The sequence below is a fragment of the Nerophis ophidion genome, linkage group LG03 (genome assembly GCF_033978795.1).
Source record: "Nerophis ophidion isolate RoL-2023_Sa linkage group LG03, RoL_Noph_v1.0, whole genome shotgun sequence".
Classification (NCBI taxonomy): Eukaryota; Metazoa; Chordata; class Actinopteri; order Syngnathiformes; family Syngnathidae; genus Nerophis; species Nerophis ophidion.
The window spans coordinates 48,945,565-48,960,738 of NC_084613.1; the positions used below are offsets into that span (position 1 = coordinate 48,945,565).

Genomic DNA, 15,174 nt, shown 5'->3' on the forward strand with positions numbered 1-15,174 from the left:
TATCCAAAGGGGAATAAGCGGTAGAAAATGGATAGATGGATGGAAATACTTTATCATTCCCCGAGGGGAAATTAAGATTTTCAGCACAATCCCATTGTCTGCCAACTTCATTTACAAAAAAGGTGAGAAACAGGTAAACACTGGAGGGGTGAAAAATAATACAATTCAGTCAAAGTCTGGGCCCTGGAGAGGTGGTCCAGACTGAGGTTTTTGTGGTTGGTGCACTAATTGTAAGTGTATATTGTGTTTTTTATGTTTATTTGATAATATTATTATATATATATATTTTTTTTAATAAAAATGAATAAAAATTATTCTGCGGACCGGTACCAATCGGGCCACGGCCCGGTTGGGGACCACTGTTCTAAACCATCTTCTCCTGGGGCGGAAGAGCATGGCCAGAGACAGGAGTGGACCCAACAAAGCAACCAAGAGAGCCGACGCCACCCTCGGCTAACTTTCGGCCAGTGTCCAGTCTGCATGGATGAGCGGCTGTGTCCAAGGAGGCCGAGGTGTCCAATACACGCTCTCTCAGCCAAGACACTGTGAAGCTTGTCTGTCCCGGCGCTCATTGCTAGCTCCACAGCCCTGTCTCTTCATCCGCATCCCCTCCAGTCTCTCCAAACGGACACTGGTGTGGCACAGACCCAGCAGCTGGTCTCCATGGCCAAAAGCCTCCTGGGAGGCAGATCCAAAAGTTTAAAAAAAAAGCTCTGCAGAAGTCACAAAAGTGCCACCCCTTGTTGCACAGTCCCAAAGGGTCCCGAACCAAAAGGCAAAAAAAAAAAGAAATCCCACATGAAAACAAGCAGGAAACATCAGGAACACAAAAAGATGACACAAGAGCACAGAACTCCTGCCAACAGCAGCCACTACAAAAAAAAGTAGTTCTCTATTACGCAATTCATGAAAATCAAACCATCCATCCATCCATTTTCTACCGCTTATTCCCTTTTGGGGTTGCGGGGGTCGCTGGCGCTTATCTCAGCTACAATCGGGCGGAAGGCGGGGTACACCCTGGACAAGTCGCCACCTCATCGCAATCCCTGCGAATTATACGCATCCTTGCAACTTTGCCCAAAACTTCTTCGCATATTTTGAATAAACAGCATCATTTTAGCCACTGGGATTTGTCTTGATCTGATCAATGCTCAAACATGCAAGTCAACTGTTGAATACAGACCTGGGGAAAAAATACGGCCCGAGGGCGATTAGATGTTCAATTTACATAAACCTTTAACATTCGAACTGTATCTGCCAATATAATGTGCTGTTTTCAGATAACCATACTGTATGTCTTGAACTACAGAAGTATTTCTATGATTTGAATCTGTGCTTTTGAGTGATGTGTGGGTTATTACGGTATTCTACGTCACAGCAGCTCCAGGTGGAAGAGGCACGAAGCAAAGTTTGTTCAAGAAGCAGCCAGCCTGAAACGTGGGTGGTGAGGACAGATTTTTAAGTTAATGTTAAAGTACCAATGATTGTCACACAAACACTAAGTGTGGGGAAATTTGTCTTCTGCATTTGACCCATCCCCTTGTTCACCCCCTGGGAACATATTTGGTGATTTAACCCCCAATTCCAACCCTTAATGCTGAATGCCAAGCAGGGATGTAATGGGTCCCATTTTTATAGTCTTTAGTATGACTGGGCCGGGGTTTGAACTCATAACCTACTGATCTCAGGGTGGACGCTCTAACCCAGGGGTAGGGAACCTATGGCTCTCAAGCCAGATGTGGCTCTTTTGATGACTGCATCTGGCTCTCAGATAAATATTAGCTGACATTGCTTAACACAGTAAGTAATGAATAATTCCGCTGGCAATCACAGTGTCAAAAATAACGTTCAAAATATAAAACATTCTCATGCATTTTAATCCATCCATCCGGTTTCTACCGCACCGGTTGAAGAAGTCGCATTAATGGTAAGAAGTATTTTATTTATTGTTGGTTAGCTTCAGAATAACAATGTTATTAAAAAGAATAACTGACTTATTATACTCTCAAAATGTTGGTCTTACTTAAAAATGCACAGATGTAGTTGTATTCAGTCTTAAAAAAAATATTATATGGCTCTCATGGAAATACTTTTTAAAATATTTGGCTTGTATGGCTCTCTCAGCCAAAAAGGTTCCCGACCCCTGCTCTACCCACTAGGCCACTGAGTAGGTGTACAATAAAGTTCTGCAGAAAAGTGATCAGATTGTAGATGTTTTGGACCCTTTGTGTTCATGTGTTGTTGTTTTTGTTGCATTTTTCTTGTGTTTTGCTTGATTTTAAAAGATGTTGATTGAAGAGGTGGTCTGAGAAGTAAAAGAGGAGCAACATTCATATGTTGTTTTTTTCAGTAAATCATCGTTCATAGTTAATATTGTAAATCCCACATTATTTATTTCCAAGTATATTCTGGGTCTCTCATCCAGCAAAGAACCATGAAAATTCCATTTGGATTTTTTTTGGTGGTTCTATCAAACACGATTGTGAGTTTTTGTATCGGTGATAATGGATGATGTTTATTTTACAAACCCTGTTTCCATATGAGTTGGGAAATTGTGTTAGATGTAAATATAAATGGAATACAATGATTTGCAAATCATTTTCAACCCATATTCAGTTGAACATGCTACAAAGACAACATATTTGATGTTCAAACTGATAAACATTTTTTTATTGCTGCAAATAATCATTAACTTTAGGATTTGATGCCAGCAACACGTGACAAAAAAGTTGGGAAAGGTGGCAATAAATACTGATAAAGTTGAGGAAGGCTCATCAAACACTTATTTGGAACATCCCACAGGTGTGCAGGCTAATTGAGAACAGGATGGTGCCATGATTGGGTATAAAAACAGCTTACCAAAAAATTCTCAGTCTTTAACAAGAAAAGATGGGGCAAGGTACGCCCCTTTGTCCACATCTGCGTGAGTGAATAGTCAAACAGTTTAAAAGACTACTGAAACATACTTCTACCAACCACGCAGTATGATAGTTTATATATCAATGATGAAATCTTAACATTGCAACACATGCCAATACGGCCGGTTTAGTTTACTAAATTGCAATTTTAAATTTCGCGCGGAAGTATCACGCTAAAACGTTGCGGTATGATGACGCGTGCGCGTGACGTAGCGCAAAGAAGAGGACATTTTGGTCCAGCACTGTTCACAGCTATAAGTCGTCTCTTTTAATCGCATAATTCCACAGTATTATGGACATCTGTGTTGCTGAATCTTTTGCAATTTGTTCAATTAATAATGGAGACGTCAAAGAAGAAAGATGTAAGTGGGAAGCGGTGTATTGCGGCCACATTTAGCAACACAATCACAGCCGGTGTTTCCTTGTTTACATTCCTGAAAGATGACGGTGAAGCTTTACTATAGAACAGAGCGGTCAAGCGAACATGGTTCCCTACCACATGTCAACCGGCAGGTTTCGGTGAGAAAATGGTGGTAATAAGTCGGCTCTTATTGTAGACATGAGGAGGAGAGCTTGCGTCGTTCCTCCTGCACCTGTCTAAGAGGCAGCTGCGGAATCTCTTGCCTCCTCCCACCGGCCGCCCCCGACCGTCGGATGCTTCCACCGTGGAGGAAGCATCGGCTGCCTTCGCCTCGTCGAGAAACGTGGCTTCCCTTAGAGACACTGGCGGTCACCAAACCCGTGGCCACACCCCTCCGACTTTCAGGTTGTACAGTGACGACCATATAATCTCACTAAAACACTAGAAACACAATAAGCAGATAAGGGATTTTCCAGAATTATCCTAGTAAATTTGTCTAATAACATCTGAATCGCTCTGTCGTGTAGTTTTTTTTCCTTTTTTCAAGTCCTTCACTCTCACTTTCCTCCTCCACAATCTTTCATCCTTGCTCAAATTAATGGGAAAATTGTCGCTTTTTTGGTCTGAATCGCTCTCGCTGCTGGTGGCCATGATTGTAAACAATGTGCGGATGTGAGGAGCTTCACAACCTGTGACGTCACGCGCACATCGTCTGCTACTTCCGGTACAGGCAAGGCTTTTTTTATTAGCGACCAAAAAATGCGAACTTTATCGTCGATGTTTTCTACCAAATCCTTTCAGAAAAAATATGACAATATCGCGAAATGATCAAGTATGACCCATAGAAATGACCTGCTATCCCAGTTTGAATAGGAAAATCTCATTTCAGTAGGCTTTTAAGAACAACGTTCCTTAAAGTGCAATTGCAAGATATTTAGGGATTTCAACATCTACGGTCCATAATATCATCAAAAGGTTCAGAGAATCTGGAGAAATCACTCCACGTAAGCGGCATGGCCGGGAACTAACATTGAATGAACGTGACCATTGATCCTTCAGAAGGCACTGTATCAAAAATCGACATCAATCTCTAAAGGATATCACCACATGCGCTCAGGAACACTTCAGAAAACCACTGTCACTAAATACAGTTTGTTGCTATATCTGTAAGTGCAAGTTAAAGCTCTACTATGCAAAGCGAAAGCCATTTATCAACAACATCCAGAAACGCCGCCGGCATCTCTGAGCCCGAGATCATCTAAGATGGACTGATGCAAAGTGGAAAAGTGTTCTGTGGCCTGACGAGTCCACATTTCAAATTATTTTTGGAAATAATCGACATTGTGTCATCCGAACCAAAGGGGAAGCGAACCATCCAGACTGTTATCGACGCACAGTTCAAAAGCCAGCATCTGTGATGGTATGGGGGTGCATTAGTGCCCAAGGCATGGGTAACTTACACATCTGTGAAGGCACCATTAATGCTGAAAGGTACATACAGGTTTTGGAACAACATATGCTGCCATCTAAGTGCCGTCTTTTTCATGGACGCCCCTGCTTATTTCCGCAAGACACACAGCAAGACAATGCCAAGCCACATTCAGCATGTGATACAACTGTCCAGACCTGTCTCCCATCGAAAATGTGTGGCGCATTATGAAGCATAAAATACGACAGCGGAGACCCTGGACTGTTGAACGACAGAAGCTCTACATAAAACAAGAATGGGAAAGAATTCCACTTTCAAAGTTTCACCAATTAGTTTCCTCAGTTCCAAAACGTCTATTAAGTGTTGTTAAAAGAAAAGGTGATGTAACACAGTGGTGAACATGCCCTTTCCCAACTACTTTAGCACGTGTTGCAGCCATGAAATTCTAAATTAATTATTATTTGCATTAAAAAAAATAAAGTTTATGAGTTTGAACATCAAATATATTGACTTTGTAGTGCATTCAGTTGAATATGGGTTGAAAAGGATTTGCAAATCATTGTATTCAGTTTATATTTACATCCAACACAATTTCCCAACTCATATGGAAACGGGGTTTGTAGTTGCATACACTGCCAAAGGAAGTATTTTGTAGTATTTTTCCTTTAATTATAATAATTATTACTTTTATTAGTTATAGTTAAATTCAAAAAGTACAGCAATTTGACAATGAGCTCTGAGTATCTGGTTTTACCATCCACTGTTAGGTCTGTGCGGTACATAATAAGAAAAACATCAATACAGTATTTGTTTTCACATTTTGTGTTGCAATCCTGTTATTTTTATGTTAAGGTATACATGTTACAGATTATATATATTTTATTATTGAATGTATCAAATGTGATGAATATTTAATGGACAATGGAAATAAGCCTTTTGTCTTTTTGTGCCACCCATTTGCCTTTTTAAAGCATTACATGGATTAAATTCTTTAAGATGTCGACAAACTTGTTAATCAATCAATTAATCAATCAATCAAAGGTTGAAAACAACACAGAAAAGATGGATTGAAAATTAATAAAATCTCAACTTGTTTTTTATATCATTGAAAAGAAATATGCCTCAAAATATTGCAACTTTCTGAAAAAGCTGCCACAATTTTAGGAATCACAAAATCTACCCAAAAGTGCCGGTGTGCCTAATGTTGTGGTCAGTTAGTATATATGTGCAAGCTGCATCTCTATCCTATTTCTTAAGTATTTGTTTTTTACTGTATATAATGTTGCCGTATTTTTCGGACTATAAGTCACAGTTTTTTTCATAGTTTGGCCGGGGGTGCGACATATCCTCTGGAGCGACTTATGTGTGAAATTGTTAACACATTACCGTAAAATATCAAATAATATTATTCATCTCATTCGCGGAAGAGACAAAGAAAATGTCAGCAATCGTCACACACACGTCAACCAATAACAATTCGGCGGGGGAGGGTCATGGCAGAAGTGCATTTTGGGTCATGGAATGCTAACTGCTATATGCTATATGCTACTGCCGTAGCTATTAAAATGTATCTTTTCATCGTTGGCGATAACTTATAAAAACTGAGAAGGGCTGAACAAAAATTGGACCGAAAAGGAAATAATGTACTGCAGATTACAAGCTGGATGTAGTGAAATATGCAGCAGAAAACGACAAGAGGAAGCGGCGCATACCTTTGGAGTTGGCAGAGTTGTTTAGAAGCGACAGCGAGGAAGAAGATTTCATCGGATTTATCGATTAGGAGTGACAGATTGTTTGGTAAAGTATAGTATGTTCTATATGTTGTAGTTATTTGAATGACTCTTACCATAATATGTTACCTTAACATACCAGGCTCATTCTCAGTTGGTTATTTATGCGTCATATAACGTACACTTATTCAGCCTGTTGTTCACTATTCTTTATTTATTTTAAATTGCCTTTCAAATGTATATTCTTGGTGTTGGATTTTATCAAATATATTTTCCCCAAAATTGAGACTTATACTCCAGTGCGACATATATATGTTTTTTTTTCCTTCTTTATTATGGATTTTCGGCCGGTGCGACGTATACTCCGGAGCGTTTTATAATCCGAAAAATACGGTATCTGCAATCAATAGAAATCTTGTCATTGACTGTAAAACTCACTGTCCTGTAGTAGCATAACACTGTTCCACACAGTTACTCCAAAGCTTAATAATAGCTGAGCCCTGAAACAAAACAGAAATATGGCCACAAGTCCTCCCCCCCAGCTTTGAACTTAACAAGCGCTTCTATGCGTTTGAAATTCTGATGGAAAAAAAGCTTCAAAGACCCCATTCCCTCTCTTCCAAAGTAGACTACCAGCGGAAGACAAATTTAAAATGTTTTTTAGTTAGTTTTTAGGAGCATTATCTGCCCAAAATAAATGCAACAAAATCCCATTACTTTTGGCCCCATTGCCTTGTATCATGGAAAAGTGTGGAAATGGTTGTGCTGGCTAAGTGCTTTTTTTATACACAACAAATTTGTCTCTCAGTGAAAGACCAAATAGTTTCCCTGTTTTGATTCTCCTTTGCACTTTTAGCCCTCAACATGTATCATTTCCTGTCTCTGTTCAACCTCCTCAACATATTAGGATGATGTAGCTTTTGTTATAAGAAACCATTGGTCCCATACTTGTCAGAGCCATCATGTCGACTGAACTGATAATTAATTTCAAGTCATTGTCATAACTGCAGCACTACAATGCAATGGGCAGTATTTATCAACAAAGGCTAGCTAATAAAAGGACAGAACTTCAGTGTTATAATAACATCATGTCTTAAAAAAAATAGTATTGTGTCATGTTGGCAGAAATTTTGCAATTAATTTGAACCAGTAATGTTGACACAATGTTGCAAAGGCAGCCCATTTTAAGGACAGACTCGGTTCACTACGAAAAAGTACTGCAGGAATTTGCAAAAAACATCAGTTTTAACAAGGCACACTATTAAACAACAACAGGGACTAACCTTCGTTTACGTCTCGGCTTTTTATTGTTTTGTCACAGTCAGCAGACAGGTTTGTATTCACAATAAGACTGAGAAGCAGAGCTAAACTAAAGTTAGCGGAACCCGCCTGGCCCAGCCAAGGGCTCAAACCAGGGTCCACAGATTGAGAATTGAGAGCACCAGCCAGCGAGCTATAGGGCCTGGGCTGCCAACTCATTGTCCAGTGTGACTCTAAAGGCATCTAAGAGTGAGTATTGCCAATGTGCCGTACAGTCGTACGTTTGTACCAGCTGGCGTCTGTCACAGTTAGAGTGTCCACCCTGAGATCGGTAGGTTGTGAGTTCAAACACCTAGACAAGTTATTCCAAAGACTATAAAAATGGGACCCATTACCTCCCTGCTTGGCACTCAGCATCAAGGGTTGGAATTGGGGGTAAAATCACCAAAAATTAATCCCGGGTGCGGCCACTACTGCTGCCCACTGCTCACCTCACCTCCCAGGGGGTGAACAAGGGGAGGGGTCAAATGCAGAGGACACATTTCACCACACCTGGTGTGTGTGTGACAATCATTGGTACTTTAACTTGAACTTAACTTTAACCCGCCTGGCCCAGCCCGTGAAATCCTGCTCAGGGCTCAAACCATGGTCTACAGATTGAGAATGGAGAGTGCTAGCTAACAAGCTAAAAGCCCAACTGCACTGTCAGCTCATTGACCTGAGTGAGGTTTACCAATGTACCCAACAGTATGCATTTTTAATTTTTATTTGTTGTTATTTCTGGCCATGTTGTTGCGATCTGTTACTCGGATCTTCACATGTTATTGTTTATTTTTCCATCTGTGTTTTCATTCTCCGTCTGACCCGCTTACTTGCAGTTTTGTCCATCACCATGGTTACCTATTGGTTTCAGCTGTTATTCCCGGTCCACGCACACCTGTTTTTCTAATCACCTTCACTATATAAGCCTGTCCCTTCTGTTCTTTCTTCCTGGGTTCATAGCTTGCTTTCACGCTACATTACGTCTGGTATGTATTGTTTCTCGCTAGCTCATACGCTAAGCCATCTTGTCATCTTTAGCTCACATGCTAATCATCTTTGTTTTTACATTTATGTGCCTACGTGCCAAGTCTTTGTATTTTTGTATATCCTAGCTCTCATGCTAGCGTCTTCTGTTTCCCTTTTCTTAGCTTCAGTGTTTTTGTTTCATAGATCCCTTTGGTTAAATAAATTTGTCAAAATCTTACCTTTGTTGTGTTCACGTGTTGACGCATCCTGGAGGGAATCGAACCCGGCACCACGATGCCAAACAGGCGTAATACATGCATCTTCAAATGCAGAGATGGCCATTCTGCTACTACTTCACACATATGGTATTTCTTTGGCGCGCTTGAAACTGACTATTTGCTCAAAGTAGTACCTCGTAGTGACTGATAGTACCTGCTTTACCAATGTAAAAGTATCAATAGCAAGAAGAGCCATGCTAAGCCGAGTAGGTACTGTGATTAAGGGGTAATTATATGCAGGGAACTTGAGTTCACACTAATGTGCACACATGCATTAAAGCAAACACACAAAAGCCCTAAGGGTATTAACAGCCTATATACTGTTCACGCAAACCCACATAGTTTGATGGTAAATTCGCACACAGACATGCAGGTCTTGTTAAACATGCCCGGTGGTATGGTGCAGTGAGTCTCCTACAAATGGGTAAACACAAGCTTTTAAAGTACATACACACACAAACAAGCAAAGCCAGGCAAACGACCTGCATGGTAAAAGCATTTCCATACAGATTATTATTATATTTTGTGTATACAGGGTGATATACTGCTGACATTTAGCTCTCTCGCCTCTCTCACAGCAGCACATGGTAAAGAACTGCGCGTCAGAGATTCACTGTATGAATTATTAATGGTACAGATTAAGCGGGCCAGGACTCACTGTGGAGCCTGTTTGTTTTATTTAAGCATAATTATTTAATGGCATTTTGGGTGAAGATAGATTGAGGAGGGGAGGGAAGAAGAGGAGGTTGTCGCGGAGAGATAGGCTTTGTCGGGACACTAATTGGTAGTGAAATAATTACGAAGTGCTGGAAGCTTAACTCGAGTAACAGGGAGGGGCTGAGGCTTTATCAAACGTATACTACTGCTCTCTTATCTGTTGTCTTTTCCCCATTGAGGCTTTCTGGGTTTTCTTCCCATTTCTCCGTCTCATCTCACTTAATTCCTCTCACCTAGATGCAAAAGCCTCATGTAGTTGCTTCTGTCTTTGGCGACACACTGTACTGTTGTGTGGTACCTTCGCAATGGCACACACGCACACACGTACAACACAATCTACTGCCACCATCAGTCTGTCATCCAAGCAAACAGGTTCTGACAGCAAAGCTGATGCCTGGCATGCGTCTCTACACACACACACACACACACACACACACACACACACACACACACACACACACACATGCACACACATACATACGCACACACATAGTGGGGTCAGGTCAGATTTCATTGTTTCACGGTTCAGTTGACGTCTACCTCATCTGCCAAAACAAACCAACCTTGTACCCTCTGATGGAATAAATACCACCTTGTTATTTTCTGCAATCAGATAGTTATTGAATTATTTTGGTGTTAGCTTTTCATAAGCAACTGCCTGTCATGTTTAGTAGTTGAGTGTCTGTTGAATAGACGTTACAAGAATGTGCAAAGAGAGCATCATGTCATAAGTTTGACAAAGTTCTGGTATTCATGAATACACTATGGAAGTTGTTGCTTTGTAATCACATTGTCAACACTTTTATGCCTGAACGGGAACTGCACTTTTTTGGTATTTTCCCTATCAGTCACAATCGGTATGAGAGACAAAAACACACATCTTTTTTTTTTTTTTTTAAGATGCTAAAGATTAAAGGAATTCTTCCAAGTTGCGGCTAATGAGAGTTCGCTATGTAGCCTTCAAAGCCCTCTAAAACAACTTCAATACCGATGTACTGTAAAATGTCATCCTTGTATTTCTTTGATTATATTGTGCTTTTTTATATAGTGCTCTTATATAGTGGTTTTTTTTTTTCTTTTGTTCATTTGAGTGTGACCGCAATAGTCCCGTTTGTTCTGTACTGTATAATACCCCTAAACAATTGGTGTATTTTAGTCATTGAGCCCAGGCCATAATAAAGATTATTGTGTTGTATTTATTAAATCTGTACATCCATTTTGAAGAGATTATTTAAGTCACCAGTAACACAATGTTAGCTGTAAGAAAAGTGCTCTTCAACCAAGTGTTTCCAGCACGTTCCAATAGTGCAAACTTTTGATAAAATATTTTTTTTTATCCTAAACACGTCGTGGCACGTTGCTAATGTTTCCAGTGTTATCTAAAGGTTGCTTCAACGATTGCACACGGATGTTTTCCCTTCCCTCCTGCCACATGTTGACAGCCAAACTAATCGAATATTCTTTCTTTGAAGCGGTGCCGCTGGATCCACTCAAGTGTGTGTGTGTGTGTGTGTGTGTGTGTGTGTGTGTGTGTGTGTGTGTGTGTGTGTGTGTGTGTGTGCGTGTGTGTGTGTTGCGAGGCATTTTTGGCACATATCCATGTCTTTGTGCTCTTACTATGTGTTTATTTACATGTGTTCGTGCAATTACTTTTATTGCTTTCACGTGTACGGAGTGTGGTTGTGTAGGCAGCCTGACGGAATGAAATGTTGTTGATGCAGTTTTGTGCGAAGCAATTAAGTTGACTTAATTGGGTTTGTTTATGTTGGGAGTGTGCCACCTCCAGTCATGTGTTACTGCTACAGTGGGCAGCTACAGCACACACACACACGCACACACACACACACAGATGCACACGCATACTCACGCACACACAGACACACACACACACGCTCACACACACAGACAGAGACAAAATCACACATTCTTTCTACAGCATGAATGCATAATGTAATGTTGTCCTATACTCCAAATTGATTGTATTATTGAGACAAAGTGAGAATAGTGTTGTTTGAAAAATAAATGCATTCACAATTACTGTATGTGATGTTGAATAGTAAGTATTTGGTTTAGTCTTGCATGTAATTGAATAAGGGTTGCATGATTCTAAGAAAAAAAACTAATTGTGATTTTTCTCTCCAAAATTTGAGAAATTGAGATTTCAATCAATCAATCAATGTTTACTTATGTAGCCCTAAATCACTAGTGTCTCAAAGGGCTGCACAAACCACTACGACATCCTCGGTAGGCCCACATAAGGGCAAGGAAAACTCACACCCAGTGGGACATCGGTGACAATAATGACCCAGTGGGACGTCGGTGACAATGATGACTATGAGAACCTTGGAGAGGAGGAAAGCAATGGATGTCGAGCGGGTCTAACATGATACTGTGAAAGTTCAACATTATACTGTGAAAGTTCAATCCATAATGGATCCAACACAGTCGCGAGAGTCCAGTCCAAAGCGGATCCAACACAGCAGCGAGAGTCCCGTTCACAGCGGAGCCAGCAGGAAACCATCCCAAGCGGAGGCGGATCAGCAGCGCAGAGATGTCCCCAGCCGATACACAGGCGAGCAGTACATGGCCACCGGATCGGACCGGACCCCCTCCACAAGGGAGAGTGGGACATAGAAGAAAAAGAAAAGAAACGGCAGATCAACTGGTCTAAAAAGGGAGTCTATTTAAAGGCTAGAGTATACAAATGAGTTTTAAGGTGAGACTTAAATGCTTCTACTGAGGTGGCATCTCGAACTGTTACCGGGAGGGCATTCCAGAGTACTGGAGCCCGAACGGAAAACGCTCTATAGCCCGCAGAATTTTTTTGGGCTTTGGGAATCACTAATAAGCCGGAGTCTTTTAACGCAGATTTCTTGCCGGGACATATGGTACAATACAATCGGCAAGATAGGATGGAGCTAGACCGTGTAGTATTTTATACGTATGTAGTAAAACCTTAAAGTCACATCTTAAGTGCACAGGAAGCCAGTGCAGGTGAGCCAGTACAGGCGTAATGTGATCAAACTTTCTTGTTCTTGTCAAAAGTCTAGCAGCCGCATTTTGTACCAACTGTAATCTTTTAATGCTAGACATGGGGAGACCCGAAAATAATACGTTACAGTAGTCGAGGCGAGACGTAACAAACGCATGGATAATGATCTCAGCGTCTTTAGTGGACAAAATGGAGCGAATTTTAGCGATATTACGGAGATGAAAAAAGGCCGTTTTAGTAACGCTTTTAATGTGTGCCTCAAAGGAGAGAGTTGGGTCGAAGATAATACCCAGATTCTTTACCGTGTCGCCTTGTTTAATTGTTTGGTTGTCAAATGTTAGAGTTGTATTATTAAATAGAGTTCGGTGTCTAGCAGGACCGATAATCAGCATTTCCGTTTTTTTGGCGTTGAGTTGCAAAAAGTTAGCGGACATCCATTGTTTAATTTCATTAAGACACGCCTCCAGCTGACTACAATCCGATTTGAGATTTTTATATTTTTACAAACAAATATATTCATCAAACTTTAAAAAAAACGAATGGAGGAAAACATAATATTTATAGACTGTCATTCAACATATGTTTGTCTCAACGTGCCCAACATTAGAACAATATGCAATAATTTACTTAAAGAAATATTGGCTTTATGCAGACAGACTCAGAGCTTTTGTCTACATCATGCTCTTAAACTGAATAAATAAACAATAAAAACTATACAGTGATTATAATGTAATGTAATGTAATCATAATATATAATAAAACACAAGTAACCAATTAAAATTATATAAACTTATTTCTCATTACAGTAGATCTGTTTACATCCATCCATTTTCTACCGCTTATTCCCTTCTGGGGTCGGGGGGGCTGGTGCCTATCTCAGCTACAATCGGGTGGAAGGCGGGATACACCCTGGACAAGTCGCCACCTCATTGTAGGGCCAACACATATAGACAGACAACATTCATACTCACATTCACTACCGTTGTCCTGTAATTGGAAGGTCAATAACTTTGTTATCCTAAATAAATAAGAAAATAAAAAATACAACAGACTCATGTCTGCAAGCAGTAATTAACTAAAAGGAATACAGAACGTCTTAAAGTGCATTTCTTTCCAAGTTGGAAAAAGTAGGTCAGACTTTGTCTTTTTGTTTGTTGCCGTCACTTGATCACAGCATTCTCGCTTGTTGTTCCATGTTGATGGGCTCATATTGCCCATCCAATTTGATGTTGAAATATTAACACATGGGGACATTTGCCTTGGAATCATTTTTTTTTCTTCCTATCTTTTGTTACATTTCGCGGAACTTCTCACTGGCAAGTAGCAAGGCCCTCTGTCTGCTCCTCCTGTGTGTGTAAAGCTGGAGCCCCGCTCTCAGCCAACCAAGGCAAAGATTGTGAATGACTCAAAAGAGGGCTCACAGCACCCATTTATTTCTACTGTTAAATAAGTATGCTCAGGTGCTGGGAGCGATGCGCATAATGAGACCTCTTTCTCCCAGTTTGAAGCGAGACACGATCAAATGTGAGGCTCAACAATTCTGATTGGCAAACACATCTGACATTCAAATGGCATTGAAAAAAACAGACTCTCGCAGTTACGTTATCGCACTAATTAAAACCTTGATGTCAATTCGATGTCGATTAACAGTGCAGCCCTAATTTGAACTCTACCAGTCTTTTTGCTTCTTTTTTTTTTTTTGCGTATCAAAAGCTAGTGCAGTTTGAACAAACAAAAACAATTTAAAGGTTTGAATCCAAAGATAAAAGGTTGTTTTTGCCATTCATTCTCCTTGCTGTGGGCCAAATCAATCCAGTGTGGTCCTTGTCTGCCATTGTCCTAATCAGACTTTCAACTTCTCATTGGATTTCAATGAAACCGACGCAGGCCAAAGACACGCACAAGCACATAATCAATGATTCTCAAATGGCTCTGCTTTTCTACAGGGGATTGTGCCCATGTGTTAACGCTTACACACAGAGGTGGCACAGGGTCAGAAGAACTGACATGTCCTCTGGAAGTGCATTAACTGATTAACTGAACACTTAGCCACACAAAAATCTTCTATGTATACCTGATGACTATTAATGTTGTGGTTTTGTCTTCTTTTTACAGGCTGCACCTTGACCCCACAGAGCTCTGGGAGCACACCAGATGGATCCCGCCCACCAATCACCCGCTCACCTATGGCCCAAGAGCGAGGTATGTAGAGTACCATACACGTGCATACCTGTACGTCAGCACTGGCGGCCCAGTGGTCTAATCCAGCCCGGGAATAGAATAGAATAGAATAGAATAGAATCAGCTTTATTGTCATTACGTAGGGTAACGAGATTGAGGCCATTCCATACAGTGCGATGTGTGCATGCAAGAAAACAATGTATTAATATATAAAAGTATAAAAAATATAGAAGTGCAAAGAAAGGTGTGGAAGAGAATAGTCTACACTCTGTACAAATGTACACTCTGTACACTCTGTAC

The 15,174-nt window shown here is 40.5% G+C and overlaps 1 protein-coding gene across 3 annotated transcripts in view; it reads left to right on the plus strand.

Moving 5' to 3' along the window:
* The window catches only part of arid1b (AT-rich interactive domain 1B), a 594,747-nt gene that overhangs the window by 430,694 nt on the left and 148,879 nt on the right, over nucleotides 1-15,174 (plus strand). For all 3 annotated transcript variants that reach the window (XM_061895467.1, XM_061895468.1, XM_061895469.1), the window contains one exon: nucleotides 14,809-14,895. In XM_061895467.1, coding sequence (XP_061751451.1) covers nucleotides 14,809-14,895 — 87 coding nt within the window. The remainder of the gene's footprint in view (nucleotides 1-14,808; nucleotides 14,896-15,174) is intronic.